The sequence below is a fragment of the Moschus berezovskii genome, chromosome 9 (genome assembly GCF_049115385.1).
Source record: "Moschus berezovskii isolate FMDL1 chromosome 9, NW_MosBer_1.0, whole genome shotgun sequence".
Classification (NCBI taxonomy): Eukaryota; Metazoa; Chordata; class Mammalia; order Artiodactyla; family Moschidae; genus Moschus; species Moschus berezovskii.
The window spans coordinates 52,624,572-52,645,527 of NC_142468.1; the positions used below are offsets into that span (position 1 = coordinate 52,624,572).

Genomic DNA, 20,956 nt, shown 5'->3' on the forward strand with positions numbered 1-20,956 from the left:
ATACATCTGACTAGGAAGGAAGATATATCTTGCCATTTTCGGATCCCCATTACCTAAAGAATGTTGAAAGGCAAAAAAAAAGAAGAAAAAAGCCCCTGTCAGGTACAGATCACAGGTCAGAGTAGCACCAGCCTACTCTGCCCTCTCTGAAAACTGAATGTCCTTAAGAGGAGTAGACGCAATAGAAAACTCACTTTTTCTGACACAGGCACTTCCCACTCCATGCAAAATGAGGCCAAGTTAAAACCGCAAAGGCTTGGCTAATGCATGCACAAGTTAATTTATTATGATTGGCCCAAATTATCCACTTTTTTTTTTTTTTTTTTGCCGCGCAGGCCAATATCCACAACCACACTGACGCCTCATGTAGAGCGAACGTTTTTCCCAGTAGCTGATGAGGAGCAGGGTGTTTCTCAGCCAAAACCGAGAAAGCCTGGAAATTGTGCAGTGTAGTAATCCAAACACCTTGAGTGGATCCCAGCCTTTAAAATTTACATTTCGTAAGAAATTTCTTCAATTTTCCATATTACAAGGTGGGGAAACAAATCTCCTGAGCTTTTCAGGGACGAGGTCTTTTCCAAATACTCCAACTGCTGCCAACTCCCCATCCCTCAGCCCCAGGCTGAACCACACACGACTCAGCTCTGAAGGGTCACACCCGAGCTGACAGCCTCCCCGCTCGCCTTTAAAGAAGCCGCGCGCGGTCTAGCTGCCCCAGAGTTCAACTTCCGGCCACAAAATAAGAGGATGTTTTTCTCCTGGCCACGCCCTCCTAGCCACGCCCTCCACGCCCCGCGCTGGCCAGAGCGCGCGAGCGCGCCGGCGAGGCGGAGCTCCGTGGGCGGTCGCTGTGAATGTCCCTTTCACCCGGCGGCGCGCAGGCACGCCCAGGGCCCACGGACGGCGCGGCGGCGCGCGCGCGCGCTCCCGATGCCCTCCCCTGTGACGTGCCTGGCCGAGGCCGCGCAAGGGCGCTGTAGCTGCCAGTGCCGCTGTCATGGCGTCTGAGGCGCTGTCTGAGGAGATCCCGCCGCGGTCTCTTTAGAGCGAGGGGCGGGCGGCTGGGTATGGAGAGCGGCCCCGAGAGCCTGCAACCGCTAGAACACGGGGTGGCCGCCGGGCCAGCGCCAGGGACAGGTTCTCCGCAGGAAGGGCAGCAAGAGACCAGGCTCGCCGCTGGGGATGGTCCTGGAGTATGGGCGGCGGAGATCAGCGGCGGGAAGGGGCAGGGGGCGGCGGCCGCCGGGAGGAGCCTCTCGGACTCGGCTTCCCCCGCCGGCTCTCCTCAGGTTCTGGTACCCTGCAGCTCGCTCCCGAGCTTGGACTTGAAGGAGCGCGATTTGGAGAGTCCTGCTGCCCAGAAGGAGCCTGTAAGAGGGCAGCACAAGGTGACCGCCTCCCCTGAGACAGGCGAGGCCGGAGCTGACCATGGGCTGGGTCCAGCCGGAGACGGGGGCGCCCGCCCGGATCCCGCCGGCACCTGCAAGGAAGAGTCGGCGGCCGCGGGCTCTTCGCAGCCCAGCAGCGGCGGCGGCCTCAGCAGCAGTTGCAGCGACCCGAGCCCTCCTGGGGAATCGCCGAGCCTGGACTCCCTGGAGTCGTTCTCTAACCTACATTCTTTCCCCAGTAGCTCCGAGTTTAATAGTGAGGAAGGAGCTGAGAACCGGGTCCCCGAGGAGGAGGAGGGCGCGGCGGTGTTGCCCGGGGCTGTGCCCCTGTGTGGAGAGGAGGAGGTGGAGGAGGAGGAAGGGGAGACAGCCCAGGTGCTGGCGGCCTCCAAGGAACGCTTCCCGGGACAGTCTGTTTATCATATCAAGTGGATCCAGTGGAAGGAAGAGAACACACCTATCATCACCCAGAATGAGAATGGCCCCTGCCCTTTACTGGCCATCCTCAATGTTTTGCTTCTGGCCTGGAAGGTACATTCCGCAGCTTCTATTTCCTACAGCTTTTGGGGAGGGGTAAAAGGGGGGTGAGAGTTGCTGCATTGTCAACTGATATCTTCTTCCTTTCTTTCCTCATTCATCAGTAATCCCCGTTTCTTCCTACACGAAACTCACTCTGAGATTGTCTTGTTTAAGGAATGTTCTCATATGTATGTCAGAAAGAACTGCCGGCAACCTAAGATCTCTCTTCTAGCTTGTAGTGGTTAGCTTTCAACATTCAGCTGTGCCTGATACACTTGAAAACAGCCAGGTCTTAGAGCATCCTAAATCTTTTGATTATTTTTTAACTATATTTTTCTGTTATTCCTTCTTACTGACTTTATCCCATATGCAAAAGCGTGAAGAATTGGACAAAATCATCTTCAGAAGTTATCATCAATCCATTATATCAGGGAGCAAGTTTTGATGGTTATGTTTATGCTCCATTTGGGTGTGGATACTTAAGGACGTGGTAATAGGGAAGATGTGGCCCCTTAGACAAATTCCATTTAAGGAAAAGTAATGGCCTGAGACCTAATTACCATAACTTCTTGGTTTTCAGAGATTGTTTTTATTTTTATGGATGGTTTTATTTGCCTCATTTCTTTGACTCTAGTTAAATAGTCTAGCATTATTACCAATAACCACACAAAATGTGTTAAGAGAGCTAAAATCATAATAACAAATAAGAAAAGATATATTCAAGATAAAGGCGCAAAAGAGGGAAGAGCCCTTCAAAAGTAACTATACTAAGGACTCAGGAGTGAGTTAGCTGTACATGAAGTGTCTTATTTAAGCTTGCAGTTTGGGAGTGCTGAGAAGATGCATATTTTACTGTCAAATTGAGATAAAATGTTCCCTAGAAAAAAATAACCTGGATTATTGTGACCAGTTAGAAAGAAAATCAAGTAAATGGAATAGTGTTTATGAAATTCCCTCATCTTCCTGTCTAGCAAGGGATAATGCAAAAGAAATAAGATTAGAAATCTTACCAGTATCAAGTACATAATGGCACTCAAATGTTTTGAGTGGAGATTGCTTGCTCTTGAGCTGTTGAGCTATTTGGAACTGCAGCATTGTCTTACTTGAAATTACTAAAGAACAATGCAAAACAATATACTATAAGTACTAGGTTATAGGAAGCAGAGTGAAATGCATTAGACATCCCAAGAGGGGAAATTTTCCTTTAGTCTGGCGTAGTTCCAGAGAGCTTCATGAAATTTTTATATCTTGAAGGAAGCTTTTAAGGAAAAAGTAGGATTTAAAATAACAGAAAAATGGGAATCCTGAGAGAGGGAAGGATATAAACAAAAAGGAATGAAAACAGAATGAATAATACATGTGTGTATATGTTTTGGATGACAGGAGTGGAAAGTTCATATTGCAAGATAATAGAAAATAAGATTGAAAAGGTGAAGAACCACTTAATGTTGAATGTTAGATGTTAATGTTGAATGTTGAATGTTAACCACCTTGAATGTTAGACTAAGGAGTTAGATTTCATCCTATAAGCCAAAATCTCCAGTCTGTTTGTCTGAAGGAGTAACTGTTCTTATTAGGCTTTTCTCATTTCCTAGTTTCTACATAGTACTGCAGAAGCTCAAAGGAAAGAGCAAGTGCTGTGGTCTCAAATATTTGAGGATAGATGAGTGTTGGATTGGTCTTTGAAAGACAGCTTCAAGTGAATGACCATAACATTTGGGTTCCCACTTTGTGTGAGATAATAGAGTACAGAGATGAATAAGATGCCAGAGTACATGCCCTCATGTAGCTTAGTATTGATTCAGAGACAGACATATAAACCATAATCCCAGTGAAGTGTGGAATTATGCTATGGAGTTACAGAAAAATATGCTATGGAATTACAGAGAAAAGTGTATGTGGGAGTGGAATGTGTCAAGGGAGAGCTTCATAGAAGAGGTAGCCTATGTGCTGAGTCTGATGGGTGAGTAAAAGAAATTCCTTTCAGGCTGAGGGAATAGTGTATTCAAAGATGCTGAAGCAGAAAAATGTTTGTTCTATTTGGGGATTCCAACCTTGGTTGGAGCATGGCAGAGGAGGAGAAGGAAATGGCAGTAGTAGGAAATAAAATTGATGTTAGGTTAGACTCTCAATGAGAAAGCATGCTAAAGAGCTTTAAGATTATTTTATAAGTCTTTGGTTCTTGCCTTTTTTCTGCCTTAAGGTTATTGATGCACACAAAAATTACTCATCAGTAATCGTCAGTGATTGATAGGGAGATGTATTAAGAGAAGCAAGGTTGGATAGAGCAGTGTCCTAAAAGTGAGCCAGGGTTTCTGAGGTCAGTACTTTTCAGAATAGTAGTTAGTTGTTTTTTGCCTTTTTCACTATCATTCTTTCAGTGTCAATAGAGTTTTCCAAGCTGTATGATGTATGATGACGTCCTTGCCCTGACAGTTAATGGAATGTGTGCTCTGCATTCTTGTGTTTAAATTTTTTCTCAATTTTTATTTTAGTATAGTAAATGTTGATAGATAGAATCCACTTAAACTAGAGCTTTTTAGGATCCTCAGTGGGTTTTTAGGACTGAAGAAGGTCTTGAGACCAAAAAGTTTGAGAAATGCAGTTGTAGAGAAAAATAGTAAATAGAGTATGAAAGTTTTCCCTGGTGGCTCAGTCAGTAAAGAGTCTGCCAGCTATGCGGGAGATCTGGGTTCCATCCCTGGGTTGGGAAGATCCCCTGGAGAAGGAAATGGCAACCCACTCGAGTATTCTTGCCTGGAGAATTCTCATGGACAGAGGAGCCTGGTGGGCTAGAGTCCTTGGTCATAGAGTCAGGCATGACTGAGTGACTTAACTTCCTTTCAGTGTATGAAGGTAATTGTCAGATTTCAGAGGACCCATCACTAAGCTTGTTTAGACTTTATATATAGTTGATAATAGGAAGCTATTATAAATTATTGGAAAAAGGAATGACAATGAAAGAGATCTTTTCATTTGAGATTAAACTAGAAGTCGGACTGTAGTGAGTGTAGCAACAAGAATTGATGAGATTAACTCCTTTGGATGGGGAATTCTTTGCCCCTTCTCGTTGATGAGTATAGTGCCACACAGCCTAAATGATGAATTGACTACTAACTGGATATAGGAAATTAAGGATGTGACACTTTCCAGTTTGGGTAATAGAGAATTGCTTGGATTATTCAGAGCTTTAGATGGGAAAGTTGATGCAAAGTTTGGTTGTGTCAGATTGGAATTGTCTTACTAACAGTAAGTCATAAAAATATAAATGTTTATTATACCTTCAGGAGAATAGAATGGACCTCAGAAAAGAGGTCAAAATTATAGGAAAAATTGAATTGGAGAATTATTGCATAGATTTAAGTATGGTATATATGAGAATAAATTAATTCTCCATAGAAAATGGTGAACAGTAGTTCTCAGCTATTTGGGGAGGGACTTCCCTGGTTGTCCAGTGTCTAAGACTGCACTCCTAGTGCAGAGGAGCCCGAGTTCCATCACCGGACAGGGAATTAGATCCCACATGCTGCAACTAAGAGTTTGAATGTCACAACTAAACATCCTGCATGCTGCAACTAAAAGGTCCTACATGCCTCAGTGAAGACCCAGCACAGACAAATAAATAAATATAAATAAATAAAGTTGGTGGGCAGAAGGGAATGCTAAGCAGTAAAGATGAAAGAGTATAAAAGAAACCAGTATAGGCCCAATTTGAGATGTACATGAGAACTAGAAATGGGACAATGTCGTAACAGTAGTCTGGGAAAGAGGCTCTTAATTTTTTTTTTTAAGTGACTTATTGTCAAATGCAATAGCGTCAAGGAACTGGTGAAGTAGGAAAGATTGTTGCCAAAAAGGACAGGTATGAGGATCAGTTCAGTTCAGTTCAGTCACTCAGTCGTGTCCGACTCTTTGCGACCCCATGAATCACAGCACGCCAGGCCTCCCTGTCCATCACCAAATCCCGGAGTTCACTCAAACTCATGTCCATCAAGTCGGTGATGCCATCCAGCCATCTCATTCTCTGTCGTCCCCTTCTCCTCCTGACCCCAATCCTTCCCAGCATCAGACTCTTTTCCTATGAGGATAGGGCATTATAAAGTTAGGATATCATGGAATCCTCAGAGGTGGTAAAATTCTCTTCAGAGGAAAAGAACAACAATCTATTTTTTTTTTACCCTGAAGTAATGGAAAGAAGATACAAAAACAAAGTTATGTTAATTAAAATGGAAAGAGAAGTGAAAATTGAGGCCTTATTCTCAATTTTGGCAAAATAACAGTTGATCTCATCAGTAGTAACTATTGAACTTGTGCCAGTAATTAAGAGGAGAGGTTGCAAAGCATCAAAGTGTGATTTTGTGAGAATATTATGTTGTATTTTAAAGAAGTTCTCATCTCATTGGAAATTATGCCTAGGAATTGAGGCATAAGTAGAAAGTTGTAAGTGGCCATGGATAAATTGGGGTACTCTTTTAAAACTTCTAGTATGTCAATTTTGCTCCTCCCCCTGTTAGTTCTCTTATCTCTGGAAGCAAGAGCAGGAAGAATGGCTGGTTAGGATTATCGAGTATTGGGTTTTTCAAGGGTTGATTCATTGAGAATCAATGGAGTTAAGGGTTGAAAGTAAAAGAGCTGATCATCTCTTTTTGGGGAGAATGAAGCAATGAGAAAAATCAATTTTTTGATTTTTCTGCTAGGGAATTCTCTAGCAGTCCAGTGGTTAGGGCTCTTCACTTCCACTGCAGAGGGCACAGGTTCTGTCCCTGGTTGGGAAACTAAAAAAAAAAAAGAAAGAAATCAATAAACTGAATACATTAGGAGGATTTGAGTGATTCAAAGGAAGGAAGTGCCATGTTTCTGAGTGAGAGATGACAGGTAAAATTATCAAACACAGTAAGTACTGATTTGGAAATGTTGGAGTTTTAATTAGACGTGTTGGATTAGGACTGATGGAAAATAGGTGATCATTAATAATCTATAAAACAGTTGAGCTGTGATAATCCAATAAATCAAGAAAAAAGGAAATCTGTTTATTAATTTAATTTGAACTCAAATTTTCTAGTTCTCTTAACTGACACCAGGTAAATTGACTCAAATTTATGTCTTAGAACACATTTTCATTTGCTTCTTTAAAAGAGATTGGTTTTGGTGGTTCTTAAATAATTTTTCTTTAATCTTTCATTTTATCTATCAAAAACAATGCCATTTATAGGTTTACATGAGGACTGTGGCCCAATGAATCAGTTATGTTTATAAAAATCAACAAGTCAGAAGAAATGTAGAATTTACTTTGTGATGATACTGGCCTGTACTATAAATGTTGAATCTGAGTGATGGGTACTTGTCATTATGCTGTTATTTTTCTACTTTTGCATATGATTTAACTTTTGTATTATAAAACATTTTAAAAAGCTTCTGCATTAATATTTTTATATCATGAGACGTGTTTAATAACAGAGGGAGTCCCTCGTTTGTCACACTTTTGTTTTCTTATTGAAAGAATATATGTTTAAGGCCCACATACTCAGAAAAATATATATATGTATATAGACATTAGAAGTGAAGTGAAAATCGCTCGATCGTGTCTGACTCTGCGACCCCATGGACTATACAGTCCATGGACTTCTCCAGGCCAGAATACTGGAATGAATAGCCTTTCCCTTCTCCAGAGGATCTTCCCAACCCAGAGATCAAACCTAGGTCTCCTGCATTGCAGGTGGATTCTTTACCAGCTGAGCCACAAGGGAAGTCCATATAGACATATATATGTATATATAACTTATCCTGTACTTGTAGTAGAGTACATAAAGTATTGTAATACGTAATTGGTATGTAACATGTTAGTGGAAGACTAAATGCACTATTCTGATTTAAGATGTGCTTCTATTTAAGATGTGCTTCAATATCTTCTATTTAAGATGTGCACATCTTCTCTCCTGCCTAGCCCTTTTGGGTGGAAAATTCTTCTCTTTTTGCTTAGCAGGAGCTGAAGTGGTCTCCTACTCCACATCAAGGGAGGAACACCAGGATTCTAAGTTTGTTTATATTAGGCTGGTTGCTTCTAGGTTTAGACATTAAATCTAGAAACTGTAAAAGGAGAATTGATATATTTGATTCATTAAAAAACAAAAGAGCTTAAGGTTAAAAAAACAAAAATATACCCCTTCCCAAAAAAAACTTCACCAGGAACTAAGTCAAAACACACACTACAAACTGAGGGAATTATTAGCTAGACTACTGTATGTGTCTAAGGGCTAATTTCTCAATTTAGAAAAAACCCCATAAATTAGAAAAGGAACTTCCTTGGTGTCCCAGTAGCTAAGACTCCATGCTTTCAATGCAGTGGGTACGGGTTACATCCCTGGTCAGGGAGCTAGATCCCACATGCTGCCAAATAAATAAATATTTAAAAATAGATAAATAGAAAAAGATGAGCAACGCAATAGCAAAATGACCAGAAGGCCATTAGCAGAAAATTCAGTGAAGTTCAAATGGACATATCCTCTGTCTATCACCTGCAGAAGCTGTGCTCCTTCCCAGAAAGCTTTTGCTCTAGTTCTTCTTCCTTCCTGGTGACTTTTCTTTTCTTGGACCCTTTTCACAGATACCTCTTCTTAGTTTTGACTAGGTTTTACTTTCTCTTTTTTACTTCCTGAGTTATAGGAATATTGTAGCCACACAGATTTTCTCATATTCCACTTTTCCTAAAGTAAGTACAAAGTTCTTTTGAGGATTTCAAAGTGTTCAGTTCAGTAGAGTCGCTCAATCGTGTCCGACTCTTTGCCACCCCATGAACTGCAGCACATCAGGCTTCCCTGTCCATCACCAACTCCCAGAGTCCACCCACACCCATGTCCATTGAGTCGGTGATGCCATCCAACATCTCATCCTCTCTCATCCCCTTCTCCTCCTGCCCCCAGTCCCTCCCAGCATCAGAGTCTTTTCCAATGAGTCAGCTCTTCCCATCAGGTGGCCAAAGTATTGGAGTTTCCGCTTCAACATCAGTCCTTCCAATGAACGCCCAGGACTGATCTCCTTTAGGATGGACTGGTTGGATCTCCTTGCAGTCCAAGGGACTCGCAAGAGTCTTCTCCAGCACCACAGTTCAAAAGCATCAATTCTTTGATGTTCAGCTTTCTTTATAGTCCAACTCTCATATCCATACATGACCACTGGTAAAACCATAGCCTTGACTAGACGGACCTTTGTTGGCAAAATAATGTCTCTGCTTTTTAATAGGCTGTCTAAGTTGGTCATAACTTTCCTTCCAAGGGGTAAGCGTCTTTTAATTTCATGGCTGCAATAACCATCTGCAGTTATTTTGGAGCCCCCCAAATTAAAGTCAGCCATTGTTTCCACTGTTTCCCCATGTATTTGCCATGAAATGATGGGACCGGAGGCCATAATCTTAGTTTTCTGAATGTTGAGCTTTAGACCAACTTTTCCACTCTCCTCTTTCACTTTCATCAAGAGGCTCTTTAGTTATTCTTCACTTTCTGCCGTAAGGTTGGTGTCATCTGCCTATCTGAGGTAATTGATATTTCTCCCGGCAATCTTGATTCCAGCTTGTGCTTCTTCCAGCCCAGCGTTCCTCATGATGTACTCTGCATATATGTTAAATAAGCAGGGTGACAATATACAGCCTTGACATACTCCTTTTCCTACTTGGAACCCGTCTGTTGTTCCATGTCCAGTTCTAACTCTTGCTTCCTGGCCTGTGTACAGGTTTCTCAAGAGGCAGGTCAGGTGGTCTGGTACTCCCATCTCTTTCAGAATTTTCCACAGTTTATTGTGATCCACAGAGTCAAAGGCTTTGGCATAGTCAGTGAAGCAGAAATAGATGTTTTTCTGGAGCTCTCTTTTTCGATGATCCATAGGATGTTGGCAATTTGATTTCTGGTTCCTCTGCCTTTTCTAAAAGCAGCTTGAACATCTGGAAGTTCATGGTTCACGTATTGCTGAAGCCTGACTTGGAGAATTTTAAGCATTACTTTACTAGCATGTGAGATGAGTGCAATTGTGCAGTAGTATGAGCATTCTTTGGTATTGCCTTCTTTGGGATTGGAATGAAAACTGACCTTTTCCAGTCCTGTGGTCACTGCTGAGTTTTCCAAATTTGCTGGCATATTGAGTACAGCACTTTCACAGCATCCTCTTTCAGGAATTGAAATAGCTCAACCTTCAGGAATTCCATCACCTCCACTAGCTTTGTTCATAGTGATGCTTCCTAAGGCCCACGTGACTTCACATTCCAGGATGTCTGGCTCTAGGTCAGTGATCACACCATCGTGATTATCTTGCTCATAAAGATCTTTTTTGTAAATTCTTCTGTGTATTCTGGCCACCTCTTCTTAATATCTTCTGCTTCTGTTAGGTCCATACCATTTCTGTCCTTTATTGAGCCCGTCTTTGCATGAAATGTTTCCTTGGTATCTCTAATTTTCTTGAAGTGATCTCTAGTCTTTCCCATTCTGTTGTTTTCCTCTATTTCTTTGCATTGATCGCTGAAGAAGGCTTTCTTACCACTCCTTGCTATTCTTTGGAACTCTGCATTCAGATGCTTATATCTTTCCTTTTCTCTTCTATTCTTTTCACAGCTATTTGTAAGGCCTCCTCAGACAGCCATTTTGCTTTTTTGCATTTCTTTTTCTTGAGGATGGTCTTGATTCCTGTCTCCTGTACAGTGTCACAAACCTGCATCCATAGTTCATCAGGCACTCTGTCTATCAGATCTAGTCCCTTAAATCTATTTCTCACTTCCACTGTATAGTCATAAGGGATTTGATTTAGGTCATACCTGAATGGTCTAGTGGTTTTCTCCACTTTCTTCAATTTCAGTCTGAATTTGGCAATAAGGAGTTCATGATCTGAGCCACAGTCAGCTCCCAGTCTTGTTTTCGCTGACTGTATAGAGCTTCTCCATCTTTGGCTGCAAAGAATATAATCAGTCTGATTTTGGTGTTGACCATCTGGTGATGTCCATGTGTAGAGAGAGCTGTCTCTTGTGTTGTTGGAAGAGGATGTTTGTTATGATCAGTCCATTCTCTTGGCAAAACTCTATTAGCCTTTGCCCTGCTTCATTCCATATTCCAAGGCCAAATTTGCCTGTTACTCCAGGTGTTTCTTGACTTCCTACTTTTGCATTCCAGTCCCCTATAATGAAAAGGACATCTTTTGGGGTGTTAGTTCTAGAAGGTCTTGTAGGTCTTCATAGAACTGTTCAGCTTCTTTAGCGTTACTGGTCAGGGCATAGACTTGAAATACCGTGATACTGAATGGTTTGCCTTGAAAACGAACAGAGATCATTCTGTCGTTTCAGAGATTACATCCAAGTACTGCATTTCGGACTCTTGTTGACAATGATGGCTACTCCATTTCTTCTAAGGGATTACTGCCCACAGTAGTAGATATAATGGTCATCTGAGTTAAATTCATCCATTCCAGTCCATTTTAGTTCACTGATTCCTAGAATGTCGATGTTCACTCTTGTCATCTCCTGTTTGACCACTTCTAATTTGCCTTGATTCATAACATTCTTAACATTCCAGGTTCCTATGCAATAATGCTCTTTACAGCATCGAACCTTGCTTCTATCACCAGTCCCATCCACAACTGGGTGTTGTTTTTGCTTTGGCTCCATCCCTTCATTCTTTCTGGAGTTATTTCTCCACTGATCTCCAGTAGCATATTGGGCAGCTACCGACCTAGGGAGTTCATCTTTCAGTGTCCCATCTTTTTTCCTTTTCATACTGTTCATGGGGTTCTCAAAGCAAGAATACTGAAGTGGTTTGTCATTCCCTTCTCCAGTGGACCACATTCTGTCAGACATCTCCACCATATCTGTCCTGGGTGGCCCTACACGGCATGGCTTATTTTCATTGAGTTAGACAAGGCTGTGGTCCATGTGATCAGATTGGCTAGTTGTCTGTGATTATGATTTCAGTGTGTCTGCCCTCTGATGCCCTCTCTCAGTGCCTACCTCTTACTTGGTTTTCTCTTACCTTGGGTGTGGGGTATATCTTCTCAGCTGCTCCAGCAAACTGCAGCCGCTGCTCCTTATTCAGACGTGGGATAGTTCCTCCCAGCTGCCTCCCCTGACCCTGGACTTGGGGTAGCTCCTCTCGGCCAAGTTATTGCTTATAAAAATGAAAAAACAGATGGTGAGCCAAAGATTCCATTTTAGCCTCTGCCCACCCTATTTGTGGGCCTTAAATATAGATGCTTTAAGGAGAGAGAAAAAGTTCACAAAGTGGTGGAGTTTGTTTACACACAAGATGCAAACAGCACTTCTGAAGTTTTCATTTCCAATCAGTCCTAAAAATTAGAATTGATGTAATATCTCTGGATCTGTGCAGTAAAGTGGAAATTTGTCAGATGATATTATGACTACTCTCTGTGGTGGTTGTCCTATTAGTAATGTCCTCATTCTTTTCTTCTCCCTTTGCTATGAGTAGTCCTTCAGTGGAAAACTTTCCCATTCTCCTTCCGTCCTTGTTGATGTTGAGTCCCAGGTAGCATTCGCACATAGGTAGTATCAGTAATCTTAGGGTACCACCCAAAATTAATAATAATAACCCTAAGTACTCAATTATTTTTATGTTCAGATACTCTGCTAAGTATTTTATATGTATTATATGCATTTTCTGTTTTAATTTTCTCAACCACATCACAAGATCCTTGTGTAGATATTGTTCCTATTTTACATACGTAGAAAATTTACATAAAGTTCAAATAACTTACCCAAAGTAAGTTGATACCCACTCCAGAACCTGAGCTCTTAGTTCAGATATTTGGTTGGAAAGTTAAAATTAAAGATAACACCTGGCGGACAATAGGCCTGGGACAAACCAGGGTGGAAGAAGAGCTAGTGATAAAGTCAGAGAAGCAGAAATAGACGTCATGAATCATGATTCCTTAGAACAAATCCTGGGGATCTACTCTGCACAGATTCATTCTGTTTTCAGCCCCGTGTGTTTTATTCCATGTCCTCTGAATTCTCTGACACTTGCAATTTCAGAGTCTTTCTTGAGTTCTGTGGTGAGTGAGCTTGCCTTAACCATGAAAGTTTATTGACTATATTCTTTAATATTTTCAAAAATTGGTAAGTTTTCTCTGTCCTGCCACTATCCTAATTCAGGCCACTTTCCATTTTCTGTACCTTCTAACTGGTGTCTTACCTTATCCTGTTCTCATCTATCTTGCAAGCAATTAATATAAAAATTTCACTGTTACTTTTTCTTTAGCAGGTTTTTCAGCATTGGTAAGCTTGCTGAGCTGCTTAAGTATAAGTCCAGTGAAATTTGAACTAAAGATGTCTTCTTTTATTCATGAATCTTTTACTGGGAAAATTTCTCTGGAACAACATTCTTCATTGTTTTATAATCCTTTGAATTGCATATAAAATAGGACATTCTTGAAAATCTAATACATACGGATACATCTATAATTTCTGATGGTTAAGCATTTTTAAATAGACCTCAATATTACTCTGAGTGTGGGGTTTGAGTTATGATAAACATTGATGGTAAAAGTGTTGCAAATTGCTAGAAATTGAAGCTTGTCTCTTATTAAATGTTCCTGATTTGAAATACTGATGGCAAGTAGAAAGTTAAATTTTTGTATTTTTAAGTATAGTAATTATTTTTAATAATAAATGAAAAGAAATTAGAATATAAAACATGATTTACAATAGCTTGTAATGCATGTTTATTTGCTGGAGCCAGAATTAAAGGCATGTTGAAAGGATCCTTGAGTTTTTTAGCTCTTATTTTGAAATAAACCTACATTCTTCTCTTTGATTCCAATTAATAGTACTTACAGTACAATTATTTTACAACTTGAACTTAAAAACTCATCAATACTATGTGATTTACTGCATACTTACTGCATATTCAGTGAAACTTGAACTGAGAAAAAAAATTTTTTTTTTTAGCCACACTGCATGGCTTGTAGGATCTTAGTCTCCCGACCAGGGATCTAACCTGTGCCTCCCTGTCCTGGAAGTATGGAACCCTCACCACTGGACCACCAGGGAATTTCCAAGAAATTGTATTATTTATGTATTATTTAGTGATCCATTTTACCATAAGTAATGAAAAATAGACTGTATCATAGGAATCAAATAATTCATGGACAAATTAAAAATCTTTGTCTCCTGAGTTCCAACTCAATTTTCTGTTTGAATGTCAAACTAAATTTCACAGTTATGAAGCAGATATCATTTCTTATGCAAACTTACCAAATTTTTTATTTTCATTAGGTGTAGGGAGCTTAACTTTTAGAGTTTCCTGAACCTTAAAGTCAACCTTAGGGTTAATTTTTCTTTTCCCATTATCCTCCACTTTTCATTGGTCATAAAGTTCTGTCAATTCTTCATTTTAAATATATTTCAGATGATGCTTTATGTAAGACTTCATTGAAAGAAAGTGTTACTGTTTTTGGAAGTCTGTATATTAATTTTGTATCCTGCAATTTTATCAAACTCATTGATGAGTTCTGGTGGTTTCTTGGTGTTTTTAGGATTTTCTATGTATAGCATGTGATCTGAAAACATTGACACTTTTACTTCCTCTTTTCCAATCTGGATTCCTTTTATTTCTTTTTGTCATGGTTGTTATGATTCAGTTCAGTTCAGTTCAGTCGCTTAGTCGTGTCCGACTCTTTGCGACCCCATGAACCACAGCACGCCAGGCCTCCCTGTCCATCACCAACTCCCAGAGTTCAGTCAAACTCATGTCCATCGAGTTGGTGATGCCATCCAGCCATCTCATTCTCTGTCGTCCCCTTCTCCTCCCGCCCCCAATCCCTCCCAGCATCAGAGTCTTTTCCAGTGAGTCAACTCTTCGCATGAGGTGGCCAAAGTATTGGAGTTTCAGCTTTAGCATCAGTCCTTCCAATGAACACCCAGGATTGGTCTCCTTTAGAATGGACTGGTTGGATCTCCTTGCAGTCCAAGGGACTCTCAAGAGTCTTCTCCAACACCACAGTTCAAAAGCATCAGTTCTTCGGCGATCAGCTTTCTTCACCGTCCAACTCTCACATCCATACATGACCACGGGAAAAACCATAGCCTTGACTAGACGGACCTTTGTTGGCAAAGTAATGTCTCTGCTTTTTAATATGCTATCTAGGCTGGTCATAACTTTCCTTCCAAGGAGTAAGCGTCTTATGATTAGGACTTCCAATATTATGTTGAATAAAAGTGGTGACGGAAATTCCCTGGAGGTCCAGAGGTTAGAACTTTGTACTTCCACTGCAGGGGACACGGGTTCAATCCCTGGCTGGGGAACTAAGGTCCCAGAGCCACATGGTGCAGCCAAAAAAAGATGTGTGAGTGAGCATACTTGTCTTCTTCCTGATCTGAGAAGAAATGGTGAAGTGCTTTTCACCATTGAGTATGATATTAGCTGTGGACTTGTCACAAGTGGTCTTTATCATGTTGTGGTATGCTTTCTCTATACCCAATTTGTTGAGAACTTTTATCATAAATGAATATTGAATTTTGTCAAAAGTTTTTTGTGCATCTGTTGAGATGAACATATAATTTTTATTCATCAGTTTTGTTAATGTGATGTATCACATTGATTGATTTGCAGATATTGAACTGAACCATCCTTGCATCCCTGGGATAAATTCCACTTGATCATGGTGTGTAATCCTTTTTATGTATTGTTGAATTCAGTTTGCTGATATTTTGTTAAGGATTTTTGCATTTATGTTCATCAGTGATATTGACCTATAATTTTCATTTTTGTGTGATATCTTTGGTTTTGGTATCAAAGTGATACTTGCCTCATAGAATGAGTTCAGAAGCATTTTTTCGTGTGCAATTTTTGGAATAGTTTGAAAAGAATAGGTATTAACTCTTTTCTAAATGTTTGTTAGAATTCATCTGTGAAGCCATCTGATGTTGGACTTTTTTTTTTTTTTATAATTGTACTAAACATCAATAGGCTTGGAAACAAAGCTGTAAAACAACAGACACCACAAACACAATTATTTGCTACCGTTACATGGTTGACCAGTGTCCTACCTAATCAATAGGTATTTTTTTTGGTTTTGTTGGGTCTTCGCTGCTATGTGGGCTTTTCTCCAGTTATGGAGAGCGAGGGCTACTTTCTGATTGCAGTGTGCTGGCTTCTCATTGGAGTGGCTTTTCCTGTGAAACACAGGCTTTAGGGCACTTGGACTTCAATAATTATATCATGTGGGCTCAGTAGTTGTGGCTCCCAGGCTCCACAGCTTAGGCTCAATAGTTGAGGCACACAGGCACAGCTGCTCTGTGACATGTGGGATCTTCCTGGATCAAGGACAGAACCCGTGTCTCCTGCATTTGCAGGCAGATTCTTGACCACTGAGCTACTAGGGAGCCTGATCTTGGACTTTCATTTGTTGGGAGTTTTTAAAATTACTGATTCAGTTTCATTATAGGTAATTGATCTTTTCATATTTTCTTTTTCCTGGTTCAGTCTTGAGGCATTATACATTTCTAGAAATTTGTCCATTTGTTCTAAGGTTGTCCGTTTTATTGGAGTATAATTGTTGGTGTGTGCTCAGTCACTTCAGTCATGGCTGACTGTTTGTGACCCTATGGACTGCAGCCCACCAGTCTCCTCTGTCCATGGAGTTCTCCAGGCAAGAATACTGTAGTGGGTTACCATTTCCTCCTCCAGGGGATCTTCCTGACCCAGGGATTGAATTTGTGTCTCTTGTGTCTCCCGCATGGGCAGGTGGGTTCTTTACCAATAGTGCTACCTCAGAAGCATAATTGGTGGTACTCTCTTATGATCCTTTGTATTTCTGTGGTGATGGTTGTACCTTCTTTTTCATTGTTATTTTTATTGATTTGGGCCCCCTCCCTTTTTTTCTTGATGAGTCTGGCTAAAGGTTTATCAGTTTTGTTGTATCTTCTCAAAGAACTAGCTCTTAGTTTCATTGATTTTTTTCCCCCCTGTATTCTTAGCTAGCTTTCCCATAACATGTTTTTGTGGTTTTTTTTTTTTTTTCTTTAATAAACTCTAAAGAGACAATGGAAAGAAAGTCTTAGGATCATTAACAAAACCTTTGGCATTTGCTTTTGTGGTGATGGTGGTAGAGGGGAGCAAAAAGAGAAGGAGCTTTCAGGAAGATCATTTTGTGGTTAAAAAATATTAAAATCTGTTGATGGTTCCTAAGTATTAGTGGGAAACAAGCATTTCTTCACTGTTGTACTCTTTAATCTCTAGCTTTAGTGAACATTCAGGATTTTTAGTTGGCTAAGCTTCAGGAAATGAACATACTACTGAGTATGCTTGGGAATAGTCAGTTAAAATATTTACATATTTGTTGTCTCACTTCTAAAATCTATATAAAGATTGTCATTTCCTGTTTCAAATACTTGAAGCAAGATGTGGTAGGCGGTTGTTATTATTTGGAAATTTCAAGACTAAAACTTGAAATCAACTATTTGCAGAAATCTAGGATTATAGAATGTATTTCCCAAATACATATACTTGTTAGTGCTTTGCTTTCTTATTTTGACAGTTTTATAGTAAGATCACTACATTGACCGAAAGAGGATAAGCTGTTTGTTTATGGAATTTTCTAGTAAAATATATATTTAATATATATATTTATTTTACTTTTGGCTGTTCTGGGTCTTTGTTGCTCTGCAGGGGCATTCTCTAGTTGTGGTACACAGGCTTCTCATTGTGGCTTCTCTTACTGCAGAGCACAGGCTCTGGAGTGTGTGGGCTTCAGTAGTTGTGGCTTGCAGGCTCTGGAGCACAGGCTCATTAGTTGTGGCTCACAGACTTGTTTGCTCCTCAGTATATGGGATCTTTCCAGACCAGGGATAGAACCCGTGTCCCTTGCATTGGCAGGTAGACTCTTCACCACTGGACCACCAGGGAAACCCTCTAGTGAATCTTTTCTCTACTGGATTTGTCTGGAATAAAAGAATGTATAGGTCTTATTTTATTCAAAAAGCATTATTAGGTGTAAATGGGACTTTCGGATTGGTCTGACAATTATTCAGAATGTAAATATTCACAGTGTATGTAAACTACTAGTTTAAATATCAGACCTTCAAAGTGGTACTGAAACACCTTGATGAAATATTATCTAAAAGCAGTTAAAATCATCTAAAGCAGCATTCAGCATACTTTTCCTATAATGGTGCGTGTGTGCTAAGTTGCTTCAGTTGTGTCCAACTTCTGTGCGACCCTATGGACTGTAGCTTGCCAGGCTCCTCTGTCCATGGGATTCTCCAGCAAGAATACTGGAGTGGGTTGCCATGCCCTCCTCCAGGGAATTTTCCTGACTCAGGGATCGGAACCACGTCTCTTATATCTGCTTTATTGGCAGGCCAGTTCTCTACCACTAGTGCCACCTGGGAAGCCCTCCTGTAAAGGACCAAATAGTAAATATTTTAGGCTTTATGGGCTGTACCTGGTCTCTGCTGCAAAGATTCAACTTTGCTATTATAGTACAAAGCAGCCAAAGACAGTACATAAACAAATGAGAGTGACACCCAATAAAAATTTAATTAGAAAAGCAGGGGACTTTAATTTGCCAATGAATTTCAATTTAAAAAATAATACTATTTATGGGAACTCTCAGTACTTTCTGCTCAACTTTTCTGTAAACCTAAAACTGCTCCAAAAAAGGTCTATTACAGTTTCTGGCACTTCCCTGGCAGTCCAGTGGTTAAGACTCTGTAGTTCCTGTATAGGGGGCATTGGTTCAATCCTTGGTCAGAGAACTAAGATCCCACATGCCACATGGTGCAGCCAAAAAAAAAAGTCTATTACAATTTTTCTAAATGTCCTAGAAAATAAAAATTATTTAGAATGATCAAAACCTCCATGACATCTCTTGGTTTTCACTGAGTGATAAAGCCCCTGGATGACTGACTCATCCATTCCAACTGTCAGGTATGCTTTCAGAGGGTCTAAAACTGTTCTCTTTCACAGGGATCTTTTTTAGGACTTATTTATTCATTGATTAAAGCAAACAAACAAAGAGGTAGAGGTGTCACACACTGTTGCTACATTTGGTAACATAAATACTCAGACCACCTTCTTCAACACTTGTTGGAGGAATTGCTGATTTAAATGATTTCTTTGGTTGAACAGAAAATAATTCCTAAAATATTCATTCTTGAAGATTTTTGAATTATGCTGCTATTCTATCATTGATATGTTAATTACTTTGAATTTGCATACTATAGTATTTATTTTTCTTCTATGAATATGCCAAGGAGTATCCTTTTTAATAAGTCAGCTAAAATACTTACAGTCATTGGCTATAATATCTGTGCTACTCAGCTGATAATTCATTTGAAAAATTTAGACTGTGTTGCAGCTGAATTAACTTTTGAAACTTAAATGTGACTATAACATATATATCTACTTTTAAATTTTTTATTGTGACATGTAGCACAGAAAATACATAAAACAGAGATGTCCAGTTTAACAGGTTAATTATAAAGCAAACAGTAGAACTACCATGCAAGTCAAGATACAAAGCATTGCCAGCACCCCAGAGGCCTCTTGTATATCTCGTTCTAACTAACCCCTTCCCTTATTCCTAGGGTTAACTACAGTCCTGATTTTTATAGTATCCATTTTCTTTTTTTAGTACATATGCAGCTCTAAACACTGTAGTTTATTTTGCCTGTTTTTTTAATATTTTACAGGTGGACTCATATAGTATGAATACTTCAGTTTATGACCAATCCTTTATACTGTATTCATTTTAGCTATTCAACAACAATAAAAAATGGTCAAGGTAGACTGAAGTAATGGGATATTGAGCTGTGTTCCAACCTGTCTTCAGAAAAACTGCTTCATGGGTCTGTCAAAACATGTTTGGTGCCACTTCCTGCCCTTTAACCGCATTTTCTGTCATGCAGGACACTGTTACATATGCCTAATGACAATCAGGATGGGTGATGAAAGGCATAGCACTTGTTTTTGAAAACAGATTTCTCAGTGATTCTATGAGATCTTGAATTTTGTGGTGATAGGGTTGTGTTAAACTAATCTTTAATACAACAAAACTTTTGTTGTATTAAAGATTAGTTAAAGTGAGTATGGTATACATATAGTAGATACATATAATATATATACATACTTGTGTTTCTGACTGAAGAAACACTTTAATTACCTAAAACATTTGATTTTATAGAAAAAATACTTTGTTTTTCAGGTGAAACTTCCACCGATGATGGAAATCATAACTGCTGAGCAGCTGATGGAATATTTAGGTTGGTGTTGAAAAGTGAATGGTTTTTATATCTCTTTCAAGATAAAACAAAGTTTTCAAAGCTAATATATTACCACTTTTCACCTTTTTGAAGCTATTTTTAATCTCTTAACTAAATAATTTTATTAGTGTGTTTCTGTTCTTGGATGTTACAAACTTCTTTCTAACCAGCATTAAAATTCTTTAATGTAAATAAAGAGACTAGGGACATCTAGAAAACAACAAGGAATATATTAATTCCAATAAATTACAGAATGGGAAATGGCACAGAAACTCTAACACTGCATGTAGAGAGTGTTTAAAAATATTGAATAGATTTGAATTAAAATCCAGGAAGTGATTTAGAGCAGTGCTACCCTAAATATGGGTCACGAACCTGTGCCAGTCAATAAAATGTTAGACCAGTCTGCAGTAAAATAGAGGCTTGTGCTAGAGTATAAAGCATTTACTTTAGGAAGCACACTGTTTAGTCCATCTGAAATATTTTTATAACCAGTTTTTCTTGAAGGAAGCAGCATTTTTTTTTTTAATATTTATTTATTTCTTTGGCTGCATTGGGTCTTAGTTGTGGCTCCAACTGAGGTGCATGGCCTCAGTAGCCCCGTAGCGTGTGGGATCTTAGTACCTTGGCCAGGGATCAAACCTGTGTCCCTCGCGTCAGAAGGCAGATTCTTAACCACTGGACCACCAGGGAAGTCCCGGAAGCAGCATATGGAGTTGCATTCTTATGCAAGCTTCTTATTTTATTTTATTTTTTATTTTTTTATTTTTTTGTTTGCAATGTAGAATTTAATACATAGAAA

General features: G+C 39.7%; 1 protein-coding gene across 2 annotated transcripts in view; it reads left to right on the forward strand.

Moving 5' to 3' along the window:
• Positions 1–277: 277 nt before the first annotated feature.
• Positions 278–20,956, forward strand: part of MINDY2 (MINDY lysine 48 deubiquitinase 2) — a 76,580-nt gene continuing 55,901 nt past the window's right edge. The window contains exons 1-2 of one of the 2 annotated variants that reach the window (XM_055435609.2): positions 278–1,919; positions 20,097–20,154. In XM_055435609.2, coding sequence (XP_055291584.2) covers positions 1,068–1,919; positions 20,097–20,154 — 910 coding nt within the window. In that variant the 5' untranslated portion in view covers positions 278–1,067. The remainder of the gene's footprint in view (positions 1,920–20,096; positions 20,155–20,956) is intronic. The other variant, XM_055435608.2, reaches the window with a different exon arrangement.